Genomic DNA, 16714 nt, shown 5'->3' with positions numbered 1-16714 from the left:
GGAAAAAAAAAAAAAAAAGCTTGGAGGAGGGAGGGAGGGAGGGAGGGAGGAGAGGAGGAGGCGAAAGTCGCCGGTATTTCTGCACAGCGGCGCGCGGGGTTAGAGAGCCGTGCAGCTTTAGGAGCGGGGAGGGAGGAATAGAAGGGCCAGGAGAAGCGCTTCCCCGGAGAGGGGAGGGGAGGGGAGGGGAGGGGGAGGGGGGAGGGGAGGGGAGGGGGAGGGGAGGAAGGGGAAGGATGCCCTCCGCCCATCTCCCCCACCCCGACAGCTGTCCAGCTCTTGGAATTCATTGGCTTTCCCACTCCGCCTCCCAAATACCACCCCAATCCTGTTTAGCCCCCCACCCCACCGTCGCTGACCTAATAAGGCCATGCAAGTGTGGGGGGACCTATATAAAAGGTGAGGGCTCGCAGGGACTGTGCACCGCGGAGGAGAGAAGGCAGCAGCCGTCCAGTGCCCAAGAAAACGACCATGGCCAAGGAGTGGGGCTACGCCGACCACAACGGTGAGTGTGGGCAGCGGCTCCCGGTCAGTCCGGGATGGTGCTGCTCAGAAAGTGCGCAACTCCAGCAAGTGCGGTGGAGTCGATGGAAACTAACATTTACCGAGCACTTCCTGAGTGCCAAACACTGCTGACCCTTTTACTTTATATCTGATTTAGTTCTCCGTGGTGTGGAGCTGTTATTACTCCCATTGGAGGAAACTCAAGCGCAGAGAGGTTCGGTAACTAGCCCAGATCACAGTGCCTCTGACGGAGAAGTCAGACCACCGAGGGCCAGTTCTCACTGTCCCCTTCTCCATGTACTGGGCAAGCACTTAACCTCTCTGAGCCTGGTATTGGTCTAAGCTGCTCTGCCTGCAGCTCTTGCCTACCCATGGGAAAAGGAATATGGATATGCTCTGAAATCTACTTAGGGTCAGTGTTATTTTATTCCAGCTATATGACAGAAGATGGCATTGGTAAAATGTGATGAAGTCCACTTCAAAAATAAGGCTCTGAGGCTATATTTGAGCAAATACATGGAAAATTTGAGGAAATACACGGAGTTAAATACAGTCTCCAGGTACACTATTAACAAAACTATGAACAGGTCTTAAACACTAAGCCTTGTATTGCCCAATCTGATATACAAGACCTTTTCATAATCACTGGCTAGCCTCTGTGTATTTTGCTGGTTTAGTCACTTAGAGGGCTTGGATTGTGCCACCAAATAAATAAATCCCTTCAATTTGATTTCCCAGGTCCTGACCACTGGCATGAACTTTACCCGATTGCCAAGGGAGACAACCAGTCGCCCATTGAATTGCACACTAAAGACATCAAGCACGACTCTTCCCTGAAGCCATGGTCAGCATCTTATGACCCCGGCTCTGCCAAGACCATCCTGAACAATGGGAAGACCTGCAGGGTTGTGTTTGATGATACTTATGACAGGTCAAGTAAGTATCACACTTAGGTAGAGACATGTGACCATTTTCAACGTCCATATTGGCAAAATGTGATTTATGACACAGCAACAGAATTGGTGGGAAGCGGGGTGCACTTCTTCTCTGAAAAAGGAGATGACATTTAACTTTGCTCTAGTCTTGAAGAATTATGTTTATACATAGAAGAGGGATGTCTCACTCTCTAATGCTGGTCACCCAGGCTGCTACAAAATGGCCCCATGCCCAAGCTAAAAGTTGGCAATGCATTCCTGAAATGAAGCTTGATAGGGAGGTGATGGTAATGAGTCCAAATGAGTGTTCTTCAGGCTCTGATGGTCTACACCTGAAGGGTTTTCTGCTTCCTAACCAAGGCCTGGAGAGCAAGGCTCCCAGTCCCCAAAGTGGCACAGATTCTATTCTACAGAGCAAGGAACATAGCAAAGAAACCAAGTAGGTACTCTCTTCCTCTGCTGTGTGGGTAGGGGCCAATCCAGGGGAGAGAGTAGACCCACTGTATGAATCAAGAAGACTTGCCTTCAATGCTTCAGTGGGGTTCATCTGACTAAACATTTTGGTGAGTGTTTTTGAAGAATCTGACAATTTCTCCTTGAGTTGTGATTTGTATTTGTGTGAAAATGAAAAATCTCATGTTTAAAAAAAAATCTCTTTATTTCACCTACACTATTAAGCAAATCAATGAAATAAAAGAAGGCTAATTAGAAATGCTTTATTTCACTGTGAATGAAGTAAGAATCTACCTTTAGCATTTTGGTGCTTGATATACAGTAATACATTTTCCTATAACCACATTTGTAAAAAAATTAAAATTATCCTTACTGATGTATAGGAATGAATATTCTCAATGATATTGTAGCTAAAGAGTAATAGTTATAATTTCTACCTACTAGCAGGTTCCAGGTAAGGAATATCATAAAAATATATTTCTTAAACAATAATCTCGTTGGTATCTGCTACTTTATTTCTCTTCTCCATTTAAATCAAGTTCCATTCTGAAGGATTAGTAACAAAATTAAACAGCATCTGTTAGGTTGGATCACATGAAAATGACTTTTTGTAAGCAAAAATGATTGACTATTGACAACTTCATATAATTCATCCTAATAAATTGGACTCATATGACCAAATGATAACTGTTCCTAGTGGTTGGATAGAAAAAAATGCAGTTAATCAAACCACTCATTCCTACATGACCAAGCTTATACAAGCCTTGTTCTATTGTTTTAGACCTATACTATGGCTTTCAGTGTGCCATTTCAGCACCAACAGTTGGTCAATCTTTTCTAGAATAGCTACGCTCTGAATTTTATTTTGATCTAGCTTATGTTGCTAAATTTTGATTTTAGGGTTTCTGTATAGTTTCCAATATCCTTTAGAAAATATTTGAACTTCTAAATCACTCCCCAGGCTGAATGAAGTGGAACCAAGTTAAGTGCCAGGTTGAGGTATTTGGACAGCAAACTCACATTCATGCTATAGAGAATCATCTTGTTTAGGGGCCCACATTGATTGATTCCCTGGGAAACTTCTGAATTTTCCATTTCATCTCATTTGAGTAAACACAGTCTGAATTAGACATGGATGAGAGCTCTTGCCTGTAGTACTAAAGAAAAGTGTAGTGAGGCAAGACATGGAGAAGGAATTCACATTTGTTCAGTGATGACTGTGCTGGGCACTGTGATGAGCAGTTTAAAGCCCTTAATCTCATTTAATCCTCACAGCAGCTCTGAAAGGTCAGTATTATTATCACCTTCAGAGAGATGCAGAAATGGGTTCAGAGGAGTTTAGCAATTTGCCTGAGATCACACAACTAGCAAGGGATGGGGCCGGGATTGGAACCTAAGTCTGCCTGGCTCTCAGCTATCCTGTTCTCTCCAATGCACCCACACAACAGACCTGTGCTTTGCTTGTTTTCATTGCCCATCTCCTGTTTTAATTTTATTTTCATACATGTTAAATTGACATTTAAAAAATAATCAAACAAGCAAACAAAATCAGAAGGACAGAGAAGAGAAAGCATTTATTTTGATATATCCCAAGACTTGACTTTGTGAGAAAGAGACCAGTGTGCTTGGGAATGGCACCATCAGCCCAGCCCATAAAGCTTAGGCTATAAGGGCTGTTTAAGGCAGGGCTCTGTAAAAGAAGTGTGAGTTCACTGCTGACCTAGCTTCTCTGAATCACAGTGCTGAGAGGTGGTCCTCTCACTGCACCCTACCGGCTTCGCCAGTTTCATCTTCACTGGGGCTCCTCGGATGATCACGGCTCTGAGCACAGCGTGGATGGAGTCAAGTACGCAGCGGAGGTAGGAGGAATTGCCGTTACTTACTCTGGATCTCACCCAGTGAAAACTGAAAACAACAATAATGACAGAATAGCATCCAATGCGTTTGCTTCAAGCCTGTAGTTATGAAAAGAGCTGCAATAGTTTAGCATAAACTGAAGCTGCCAAACATTCTAGGTTAGACAGTTAAGAGAGTGTAGGTGAGTTAGTGTCGTGCGTGAAGAATTTCAAGGTTGTATTTAGAAATTGGATAGCAGCTTAATAATAATAATGTTTAAAAAGCCAGGGACCTGACTGGAACTGAAAAGATAATGGTAGCTAATACTTATTAAGTGCCTACAAGTACTAATTCATTTGATCCTCTCAGCACACTATGAGATGGGCTACAGACAAGGAAACTGAGGCACAGGAAGGTTACATAACAAAGTCACACAGCGCATGAGTGCTAGACCTGTGCTCTACCTTATGCCGATTGGCTTCATAGTTCATCATCCTGCCCAGTGCTCTAAGCTGCCTCTTTTACAAGACTGTGGTGCTTTAAAAATAGCACTTAGTAATTCTGGCTAATGCTCATGCTCTAGTCTCTTAATGAAGGGTGTGCATATGTGTGTGTATGTTTTTATATGTACATATGTACTTATACAGAGATAGCTAGATACAGATACACACAATTTAATATGAACAAATACTACTCTCTGTTCCAGTTAACCCATTAAAGGAAGGCATCAAATTACAAGGAAATAAGACAAGCCTCCTGCATGTTCTCTGTATAAAGCCAAGCCTATAAGGGGTGACAAATGCCCTGGAAGTGAGGATAGTTCCATTTGTACTGCCAAACTCTTCCAGAGGCAGACTCTGGTCAACCATAGGAGCTGAGACAGAAACCTTGGAGCCACTTGTGGACACTCATTTAGGCAGCATCATTAGGCAGCCTAACTAAATTTGACTAAACAGTTAAACTAAACCATAGGAGACCCGAAGTACTTCCCTGTGATCATTTCTCTACAGCCCATCTAGACAGCCAGTGACAGGATAAGTTAATTGAGAATGCCTTCCAGACATCTTCCCCCACAAATGGGGAAAGTTTAGTATATTCCTTATAAATGTGGGCAAGGCTTGCAGTTTGGTCTTTACATGTGGGATTATCTCACACTTTTGGTCTTGAATAAAATACTTCTAAATTGTCATGAACTATTGTATTCTCTTGCCATTCTATATAATGCAATGTGAAAATTTTGACTAATTTAACTAGTGTCTATGTTATCACCTTAACATTATTAAGGTAAGGTTACCACCCGGTTCTAGACCATTTGTTGCTGAAAGGAGAGAGGCATGAAGACACGTAAGAATTTGTCCCCTTATTTTTCCTCTCCTACTTCCCAGTTAATTGTGACTTTAGAATGCTAGCAGATTCCTGTTTATAACTCTGTGTTTCACTGTTTGATTTGGTCAGAAAAAGGACTAATGTTATACACAACTAAAATAATATTTTGAATTGGTTTAACGAAAGTTCAGTTTTCACCGATTCTACCTATCATAACTTTTAATTTGAACCATTAAAAGTCTTACCAAAATATTGCATGTTAATTTTTAGAATTCTGTCAACTTCTGTGAGAGTGTTCAGCAACCTTAAGACTGTATAATTATTGGGTTTATTGTGAATAATTTTATACTTATTTCCTTATTTGGGGAATTTACCTCATAACCTCTGTTCTATGGTTTCAGCTTCATTTGGTTCACTGGAATTCAAAGTATAACAGTTTTGGAAGTGCTCTGAAGCAACCTGATGGTGTAGCTGTTGTTGGCATTTTTCTGAAGGTAAGGTAAAAATTGACCATATATTTTTTACAAAGTTTAGTTCCTTATCAATGCTGAAGTTTTACTCCCTCCTTTTATTTAAAGGGGAGAGAGGAATGAATTCCAGTATTCATTCAACTAGTCAAGATATTTCTGTTAAGATCAGATCAAAATTTTTTGCTCTCCCTTAGAAGAGTAACTTTTGCCATACTTCAGTACCCCTAGCACTTCTAAATTTTCTCAAGATGCAGGATGTATGTGTGTGTGTGTGCGTGTGTGTATGTGTGTGGTGTGTGTGTAGGGGCAGTGGAGATGGAGCCTTTGAAGAAGCTTATTTCAGTGGCAGTGAGGGCAAGGGCAGCATTGTTCATTACCCCTTCCTGCTACTCCACGTCAATTGCAGGGGAAACCAGAAAAGCCAATGTTGGGAACGTCTGTGATGCCGAGTCCCTGGCTGGACATCCACTCGGCTTAGGGTGGCCACCACTCACATGATCCCAGGCTAAGATAGCACATGGAATGTGTGTGTTGTTGAGCCAGGCTTGGTTTAGAGAGGACTTAGTGTCATTAACACATGAATTTAGTGCTAACATAATCTAGATTTTAAGCCAGAGGTGAAAATCTAGCTTCTTTCTTTTTGAATGACCTAATTTGTTTTATGTTCTGAATTCATTGGGTCATTTTCAGTGCTTGAACACAGTACTACAGGAAGTGGAGTGGGTCTGAGCAGAAAGACAATGAGTTTAGTTTTAGATACATTGAGTCCATCCTACCTCTAATTCTATTAAAAAGGAAAGTAGACTGACTTCACAGAGAAGGTCGAGGACATAGATGTAAGTCAACATGTAATTTGTGGTTTTGTACTTCAGAGGTCTGGAGTCTAAGTTTAGTTCGGAAAATATATACTCTAAAATCTTGGGGGGGGGAAATAAACTTATGTTTTTGCTTAGTACAAGATATTCTGACAGATTTATAAACACTAGTGGTAGATGGATGGATTAAAATTAGTTTTTAAGACAATCTTAAATTATGGAGAAGAGAAAAATATAGTTGTTGGTTTTCTTTTTCTTTTCTTTGTTTTTTTACAGATAGGACATGAGAAACACGAGTTCCAGCTGCTACTTGATGCGCTGGACAAAATTAAGACGAAGGTAAAAAAAATCATTTTCCCTCCCAGAACATAAAAGCAGGGTATGTCAATTTTTTCTTTTTACATTTTCAAGTGTATTTCTTTCACCTAAAATCTGTTAGTAAGTTTGATGAATATGCTAAGCATACATATGAAAGCAAATGCTATTATAATTGTATGTATATTTTTATGGTTTATAGATTTTAGAGCAGTTTCACATACATACGTTTATTTAATCTTCATAGTCAACCTGTCAGATAACTATATTTTTAACGAAGTGTTTGAGAGAGAAGTTGAGTGGTGTTCCCCTTCCCAACACACACACACACACACACACACACACACACACACACACACACACATACACTTACACACATGCAGAGGTACCAAATGTTTGGGTCCTAGTGTTTCCCTTTCTCTCCTGGGTGGCACCTGTATATTTTAAATCTTAACAGTAGATTCTTCTACTTAGCAGACTCACTTTAATTCTTTCTGTTCTAATCAAACGCTTTATAGTTTTACCACCAGAGAAAGTAAGTATTCTGAGTATGATATTTAATAAAAATGCAAGCCTGTTTTGTATCATCGAGAACCACAGCATTAACTTGTATGAAATATCTCTGTTACAGTTTAGAATGAGTTTGTCCTTTTTCTTGAGAAATGATAGATTTATAGTGCTACCTAGAGTGAATAAGGAATAAAATCGGCTGTGGCAAAGTCATACCATGCAAACCGGCCTCCCCTATCTGCCCTTTATTTCTGAAAGGCACATACTTGTTCACAAGCTCCGTTTTCTCTATTGCATTTGAAATCCATTCTCCCCAAACGGTGAGACGCTGCGGCAGGCGATGCGCATGCGCCCGCTCACCGCGCTGGGTCCCGCTGTCTCCCAGGGCAAGGAGGCGCCCTTCCCGAACTTCGACCCGTCCTGCCTGTTCCCCGCCTGCCGAGACTACTGGACCTACCACGGCTCCTTCACCACGCCGCCCTGCGAGGAGTGCATCGTGTGGCTCCTGCTGAAGGAGCCGATCACCGTGAGCCACGAACAGGTGAGCGGCGGCCGCGGGCCGGCTTTGAGAGCACGCTGACTTACCGTCGCCGGCGGGCTCTGTGAGATACAGACGCTAAACTGAAAATATAAAGCAGTAGATGCTTACCAAACAGCTCTGCGACTGGAGGCTTCATAGTTTGCCCCGGTTAATTACGATCAGCCTGTTTAACTTTCTAAAACTCAACTTCCAAAGGGTACCAGGCTAAATGCAAAAACATTTAAAGGTGGTGGTGATGCTGAACAATGCCCAAGTTTGTGCTCTAGAAACACTGAAGGGTACAGATCCATATGAGTTAGACTTTGCTAATTTGGAGAACTCCCAAATACTGAGCCCTGTTTAGGAGATGGAATGGTAAATACAGGTCTGGGGAGAAGATGCTGGTGGAAGGGATTGAACATCCTTGTGAGGTGTATACTGGTTCCCCAGTGTTACAGCTAAGTAGGTTGAGGCTCAGATAGGTTAAGCAGTTTGCTCATGATCACACAGCCAAGGGCAGGATCTGAGATTGCACCTCCAGTCTGTCTGCTTTCAACACCTTGGACCTCTCTCCTCAGGCCTCCCTTCTAAGTGTTCATGTAAATTGACTTCATTAACTTATGCAATGAAGGGCCAGTTGAGCTTATTGTTTGCACTGTCTTCCATTCCTACATAAGGGATAGATTTCATACTGATCTGTCGAATTAAAATAATTGTTTCAGAATTCAGGAGGAAAAGGTTTTGACCAGAGGGTATGGTGGTCCTGTATAAAAGGAAGAAAAGTGTTTTTACAAATTTAAAAGAAAAAAAAAAAAAAGGTTTTTGTTACTCAGAACCAAATAACTCTCACTGCACATTGGAGACAAGTTTTGTAGTTTGCTTGTTTAGAAAGCTGACGATTTCTAACTCTTTGTCACACGCTTAATGTGTCCACTTTGTCCGAATGTCACGCTGACAGCCTTCCCTCGCCCCTTGCAGATGGCCAAGCTGCGGAGCCTCTACTCCAGCGCGGAAAATGAGCCCCCGGTGCCCCTGGTGAGGAACTGGCGCCCTCCACAGCCTGTCAAAGGCAGGGTAGTGAAGGCCTCCTTCAAATGAGGCTGCTGGAGCTTGCCCTCTTCAGGAAAGGAAACCTACACTGCAGAGTTTGGTTCCTTGTCTCCTTTTGGTGCTTCTTACTCCAAGTATATTTCACTTTTCCATACCAAGCAATGAAGATGAGAGATGTGATCACCAAGAAACCGGAATTAACTATTGACAAGATCTAATATGAAAGCATTTGGCCTTTTTAATAATCACCTTTCCTGTAAAAACAACATTTCTAGTAAGGTTTCAAAGAAGAAGAAACAGAGTTGGAAGAGGAAAGGTAGAGAAAAATGGCTGTTGGGCACCGTTTTGGTGTCATCTTAAATTTCACAGAACTTCAGTTTACTCTTTTCATGTTATGAGTTATCCATCTTAAAGAAATAATGAGTAATTATATACGTGGGGGTAGAGGTGTCTGAAGATCGTATAGCAATTCAGCATAAGCCAGAAATTAAAATGACTGTGGATACCAAGAATTGAGATGATGATGTGTTTTAACCTTTAAAGAAAACCAATAAGAGGTCCATCACTTATTAACATTTCAACTACTGTAAAGATTGCCTGGTTTTGATTATCAATGAAAGTAAAATACACGGACTAGGAGTTTTTAAAAATATTTGACCCATTATTTGAACACTTTCTTCATAAAGATGTTGACTTTATCCTAATATTTTTCTGTACCTGAAGGAGGGCCATTTATTTTTCATTTTACTACTTTTATCTTTGCATGCTTATTAAAATAAAAACTGCCTCTGATATCTTTCTAATTTGAGTGTGGGATTAATGATTCCTAGAACATGCAGGAGTGAATGCCTGCACTTGAAGTAAAAGCAGTTGTACTGATCATCAAAACTAATAAAGACATGAATGTAAACAGTTGAGTGTTGTATTTTTTAAGGAGGGAGAACATTGTAAGTTTGTTTTTATAACTGAAGTGACTCAAATTCTGAGTTGGATTGGAAGCTACATTCCTTGTAGAGCAGCTGAAGCAATTACTGGGGGCCTTCCAAGGAAATTGCAGTCCGGAAGATGAATGTGTAGCCATACATTTGACAGTGTGGACTAGTTTCCAGAGGCCTCAAAGTTGGTTTAGGATTCTGGGGTCCATACCAGTACCATGGTTGCTAACTTAGGGGCATGGAATCAAGTCAGACTGTAGCCTTTATGTCATTTTTTTTTTAAATGTGCATCAAGGTAACACCAGTCTAACAATGCAAAAATCCATACATTGGGACCTTCAAAAATATCTTTAGACATAAAGTCTAATTTTGCAGTTAGTGGCTTTGATAAATCTTTTATCACATCACTGGCTAATATGTTAACTTACTTTCAAAAATGGCAGCAATAATTGAATTACCCTAAGGAATGAAAATGGTCTTGGGTCAGGAGAGTCCTGCAATGCTGGAAGTCAAGTCATGTGACAGAGTCCTAGGAGGCTAATGTTACTTAATGGTTTACCACTTGGGTCAAGTAAAACCAGGTTGGTCAGTGCAAACTGGTTGTATTAATTAAACTCCTTGAAATTAGGAGGTGTGGAGCTTTCATCAGTTAGTGGTAATACACAAAATGATTCTCTCAGGGTACTTGGTAATGCTGGGAACACTCTAAAAATGTACCCAATGTACACTCTTATGTGGTGGAGGAACATATGACTTAATTCTAGCTACAATGGTGCTTACACAAGCTTACACAGGCTGGAACAGTTTTAAGGAAAAATGTCTAATCAAGAGAAGGTATCTCCCTAGACCATGAGCTCCATTAGGGCACAGACATTACTCTTGTACACTAACATCCCCCTTTTTGCCTAGTATGGTATCTGGCACTGGATAAGCACTCAATAAACATTTGATTTCATGAACATAGATGAACCCAGGACAAATACTCATCTTCTTTAACAACACAGGATTAAAACTAATACTGTTTTTTGCTCATCTCATTCAGTTTGGGTCTCCTTGGAAAATGATCTCTTTAGCTTCAGGTGGTAGCCTTCCAGTAGAACATATATTCCCTGCCCCCCCCCCATCCAAGTCATTGCCAATGATCACAATTATCACCCAACTTAAAACTTCCTCTCAACTTCTCCCTGCAACTCAAAGTGCTGAATTATTATAAATGTCCATTAGAATATTGAAACCACACTTGTGTCCTTATTCAGTGGGGGGACAATTTTCCTGATCGTGCACAGTCTTCCAAACAATTACATTTTAGGCATACACAGCCTACAGAGGGGACATGGCTAGGAACTGCTGTGGTGAAAAATGTTTCCACATCTGCCAACTTTTGTTCTTCAGATATAATCATTTCAGATATTTTAAAACTTCAGCAAAGGGCAGAAACTAATTTGAATGACGTGTGTTATAATAGATGATTATATCCTTAAAAGTCTATGAATAGGGCATCAACAATAAGAATTTACTGAATATAGGGCATTACTACATTTTGAGAGGGTGTACATAATTCCTACCCCTTTAATGGGGAGACAGAATATATTTATGAAGAGGTAAATAACTATTCAGAACCACTGATCCAAAATTCTTTACGTGCAATCAGTGAATACTTGTGTAGATGAATGGGAAGTATTCTACATAGAACATGTAAAACTGAAGATTTTGGTGTCTAACTATAATCATTTACATAATTAAATAAATATGGGTGAAATTGATCAACTATAAACAAGCTTGGATAGATGTGAAAAATTAGTATGTCAGTTACTCAAATAAGAATTGGCACAAATAAAATTGTTCTAAAAGAAATACATATGGTCCAAAACCACATCAGATACCATGTATAAATAAAGTTAATGAGATTTTAGTTTCTCCTCTAATACCCTCTTATTTGATATTAAAAAGGAACTGTGGACATGAGCAAAATACACTATTTTAGCAGACAAAGAATAAGTGAGAAGTAAGAAAAACTGCAAATGTCATATTTTTAGAAATTCTAAAAATTTCAAGTTTAGTATATGAAGATTTAATGATTTTTTTAAAATGACCCCTAAGGTAGCACTTAAAGACTTAAAATGCAAATAAGACAAAATCAAGTTTGCATGTTATTTTCATTTAGATCACTGGATGGCAGCAACACATTTAAAAAATTTCACTTGGGTCCCTAGATGACAGCAAAATAATTACAAAAATGACAAATGAAATGTCATTCATAGAGCAATGAGGGTTTTTATTTTTAAATCCTAAATACCCTATTTCCTTTTCCCAAATGTTCAGTATTAACCATCAATATCTATCCACAACAGAAAAGATGGTGAGAGTCTTACATATTTCTGATATATATTTTTTTAAAACACATGGTCAATCTGTTTTTTTTTAATTAATTAATTAATTAATTAATTTTTGGCTGCATTCGGTCTTCGTTGCTGCACGCAAGCTTTCTCTAGTTGCAGAGAGCAGAGGCTACTCTTCGTTGCGGTGCACCGGCTTCACATTGTGGTGGCTTCTCTTGTTGCGGAGCACAGGCTCTAGGTGCATGGGCTTCAGTAGTTGTGGCTTGCAGGCTCTAGAGCGCAGGCTCGGTAGTTGTGGTGCACGGGCTTAGTTGCTCCACCGCATATGCGATCTTCCTGCACCAGGGCTTGAACCCATGTCCCCTGCATTGGCAGGCAGATTCTTAACCACTGTGCCACCAGAGAAGCCCCTTTCCGAGAATTTTAATAGCCAAAAGTGAGGCCTGTGTGTTAGTAGTTGGTACACTAAAACTGAGACAAATGAGAAATGAACATTTTACAATCCTGTTCAGTCTTCTGGAGGCCTGGGTATAAGGTACACAGCACTCCCCCAATACGTGGCCTCAGGCAGGTTAACTTCTCTATGCTTCGCTGTCCTCATCTGAGTGATAAAAGTACCTGCTCAGAGTGTTAAGTATTAAATGAGTTAATATATGTAAACCTCTTAGAGTATTTATTCCAGACATAATAAAACTCTTAACAGCAGTTAACTATTATCTTCTGTAAGTTAATTTTACTTGACCAAGAAAAATTCCAATGGCTTATTTAATACTTAAAGTCATGTTTCTTTCTTGATGTTTCTATGAGTAAGGTCATGAATCCATGTCTTATCAATTTAGATAAGACTAAGGAGTTAGTTACCATAATGGGCTCCCCTAATGAGTTCCCTCTGTGCTTGGCATTGGGGAAATGGTTTCTAAAAACAATGGCGATAACTCTTGCCTGATACTTTTGAGCAGCAGAAACAAGTTGTGGCTCCATTAGAAACCAGCACAAAGCTAGAAGGGGTGATTTGGGGGGGGATCAGAAAATTTTCTGGAGGAAGTTTCTATTCCAGAGCTTTGCACCTGACCTTCTGAGGAAATGTATGATTAGCAAAACATCCAAAAACTAAACCAAAATAGAGAGGTGAGAGAACTATGGTGTTCACTCTGTTTGGCTGACTTTGGAATGTTGGCAGGATAGAGTAGCTCGGAGTGCTGTGTGAAGTGGAAAATCTATCCTCACCGTAAGTACAGGAAGTCTCTTGCCTTGAAATTAATTTGGGACTTGTCTAGGCATGTCATAAAATCAGAATCCTGAATAAGATGCACAAGTCATCCTGGGGGATGAGTTTATCCATTTGGGGGCAACTCAACTTCAATTGTACAAAAGGAAATAAAACAGTCGAGGCTTAAAATCCAGGATCCAGGGAATGACTAGAGAACGAATTAACTACTTCAGATTTGAGGCACTTAATGGCAATCACTTGACAACTTGACCAGGTGGATAATCACAGATAATCAGCAGGAGTAAGAGTGAGTGTAACGGTGCGGTCACAGGGGACCAAGTGCACTACAAAAGCGTAAAACCCAGTGATTTAAAAACTAATTTTAGCCAGGTGAGAATCGACTCTGTGCAGTAAACGAGGAATCAGATTCTCCCTTGTATTTAAATTATTCCCAGGTAGAGGAGCCTGGAAGCTCAGGAAAAATATTTTGGCCATTAAATGTACATATTCTGTTTCAGCATGCCCATACATTTCTATCCTACTCACTCAGCTCATTTGAAATTTGGATGGTTACAAACACATTTGTTCAAGGGAAGTCATTCCCCCAAGGACAATTGAGTCCCATGAAAGTATATGACAAATGGAAGTGTCTGAAAATACAGTGCAACTTGGGTTCAAAGATTTCACACTTCTCCCTCCTGTGTGTGTGATTGGTTTAATGGAACACAGGACCCCAGAGAAGAGGCCTGACATGGGTAGGGAGACTGTGCAAGCCAAGCAGAGAAGATGGAAGGTGAGGCCCAGGCCAGGGAAGAACTGAGAGCTAAGCAGGAAAAGGTGCATTTCGACAGTCGGCAATACGGAAACTTTAGTCCAGTGAAGACCTAGGGCTCAGGTTCTTGTACCAGGAATTAATTAATTTTAAGAGTAACAAGATTATTTATCAATGTATCTGTAATGTAAGTCGGTGTGTACATGTGTGTATGTAAGTGTGATGAGTAGTGGGGGCAGGGAGATTTTAGGTGGGTAAGGACTTTCTCTGTCTTGTTATACTACAGAGGCCCCAGTACCTAACACAATTATCTGGAACATAGTCAGTGCTGGAAAAGTACTTGTTGAATGAAGGGAGGAATGGACGGGTGGATGGACAGATGGACAGATGGAAGAGGCAGTGAGAGTCCTAAAATAATGAATGCCAGTCTAAGTTCCTGAGCTGGTGGGAGCTATGTCCTCATCCTAGGAAGGTCAGTGACTAATATCTGGAAGGGTTCTTGGAGAAAAACAGGGGTTACCATTGCAGCCACCCAGGCTTGTCTGTACAGAGAGTGTGGGTGCCAGAAGAGAAACAGTTTTACATGTATCCAAACTTTATCATTTGCAAATTTAACTGAGTATAGAAGAGACATATTTTAGGAGATATAAAAGGAGATTCTCTACCAGAGTATTTATCTCTTAGCACCCATGCTTCTAATATGCAAACTGAAGGTAGTTGGCAATGAGCCTGTGACATTGGGCTCTGGTGATACTAACTGGCACGATTCATGCTAGTGCTTGAACTTTTATAAATTTGCCTTTATTTTCTCATTTGTCATTTTAGTTCTCCATTTCATTCACCTTTGTGCTCATAGCAATTCCACATACATAATAAAGATAACTCTTTAACTCAAATGCTTGTGTTATGGGCAAAGTATGATACTTTTGAAAATTCAGTAAAGAGTTTCAACTGACAGGTTCCACCCCACCCAAGCAAATGATGGTCAATTCAGGTAAATGTCCTGCCCTCCACAAACAACACAGACATATACACCACATACATCCTCACACACTTGTAATTACTACCTGGAGCTTTACAATATAGTGGATGATTCTTTGAGGAAAAACATTTACTCAGGCAGTGAATTTACCAGAAATCAAACTCAAGTTCTGTTTTGACAGGTGGGGAGCGGGGTAGGAATTGCCAGTTGGCAGCTCAATTCATAACTAGAAGTGTAAATCTCTGGTTGCCTCTATAACTTTTTTTAATTTAAAGAAGTATTTTAATGATATTTCATCAGAGGTCTAATTTCTTTCTATTAGTTTGTTTTCTCTAACAAAGGGCCTGTTGTCAAGATTGTGAGGTGCACTAAGCCTCTTGTTCTTAGCAGCTTGATATGGAACATTGATTAGGCCCTTGTAGGGGTGGGGAGTTTCAGAGGAATTATAAAATAAGCACAAGGAGCAAAGAAGAAAGTTTGCAGCTTGCTAAGAATGTCATGGTTTTAGCTGGGCAGAAGCATTCAATATTTGATATATAATTTTAAAAGTATTTGCACATGACTAAAGAAACCCTTTTCTTTAAAGGATTTCATGCTTTTCAAAAGCAATTATGTGTCGAGTATAAAAGAAATAAAAGTAGGTCAAGGATCTACCTGGAAGCATCAAGGAAGAGAAAAAAAAAATGAAAAGAAAGAGTCCACCTTCAAACATTACTCAAGGGAAATTGTACTAAATGTGGCTGTGACTGCTGAGGGGAAGGCCTTATCGGGCATGGCCATGGTGCCCAGCACACTGGGCATGAAATACATGGTAAATAGTGATATCAGTGTCATTGGAAAGAAGGAAAAGATAGCAGAACCAAGGGCACAGGCGACCTGCAAAACCTGGCCCTGGGTCACCTAGGCCTCTAGGCCAATAGTGGACTCCAGACTCTTTTTGGATGATATAGCCACTAGGGCTCAGTTTTAGAACATGAACCCCCAATATAGAATTTTTAAAAATAAATTATATACTTACAGTATTATACTGCTATATATGTTATAAAATATAAATAAAGTAGAAATTTTCAGGGAGTGAAAAAATAGCTATTAAGAGAAACATTCTCATGGTTTTTTTTCCTGCCATGGAGTGGTCCTTCATGTGCACCCCAAGGTGTGTGCATTGCATGTGGAGGCGGCTGGTTTGGAGCCATCCACTAACAAGACCAGCTTAGACAGTCTCCTGCCAGCCAATCAACTTCACTCTGTTCTATGATTCCTCATCTCACTGGGCCACTGTTGCATTCACTGTCTCACCCAGTGGGGATTAGCTGAGTGTAGAAGTAGAGAGGATAACTCTATCATACGTGTAAGAAAAATAGGGCAAATAGGCCCTGCTGTGAATTGTGAGAAGTCTAGCACACAGCTTCGACTGACCAGTTTTGACCTTGGGTTAGGTGGTTTTTTGAACTGGTTATAAACTCTTTTAGCTCAGTCAAAGATGGCCAAAGAGAAAGACAAGAAAAAGAAAAGGGCATCCCATCTTATCAAAGATAACTCAAGGGATATTTACTATACTATTCCTTCTGTCCCTTAAAATATGGAAATTTATTCATTCAAGTGTGTATTCTGTACAAGGCACTATGCTCTAGAGGAAGAGAAAGAGAAGGAAGAAGAGGAAGAAGAAGAAAAAGAAGAAGAAGAAGAAGAAGAAGAAGAAGAAGAAGGAGAAGGAGAAGGAGAAGGAGAAGGAGAAGGAGAAG

The 16714-nt window shown here is 40.3% G+C and overlaps 1 protein-coding gene across 1 annotated transcript; it reads left to right on the top strand.

Moving 5' to 3' along the window:
* The first annotated feature begins 471 nt into the window (after positions 1-471).
* Positions 472-9644, top strand: CA3 (carbonic anhydrase 3). The gene is made up of 7 exons (XM_027089781.1): positions 472-505; positions 1243-1440; positions 3633-3751; positions 5456-5548; positions 6616-6678; positions 7550-7705; positions 8663-9644. Exons 1-7 carry the CDS (start codon positions 472-474, stop codon positions 8780-8782), a joined length of 783 nt encoding a protein of 260 aa, XP_026945582.1. The 3' UTR covers positions 8783-9644.
* Positions 9645-16714: the final 7070 nt, after the last annotated feature.

The sequence above is a fragment of the Aethalodelphis obliquidens genome, unplaced genomic scaffold (assembly GCF_003676395.1).
Source record: "Aethalodelphis obliquidens isolate GAN/ISIS:26980383/991018 unplaced genomic scaffold, ASM367639v1 scaffold68, whole genome shotgun sequence".
Lineage (NCBI taxonomy): Eukaryota > Metazoa > Chordata > Mammalia > Artiodactyla > Delphinidae > Aethalodelphis > Aethalodelphis obliquidens.
This window is presented reverse-complemented; position numbering and strand designations above follow the sequence as displayed.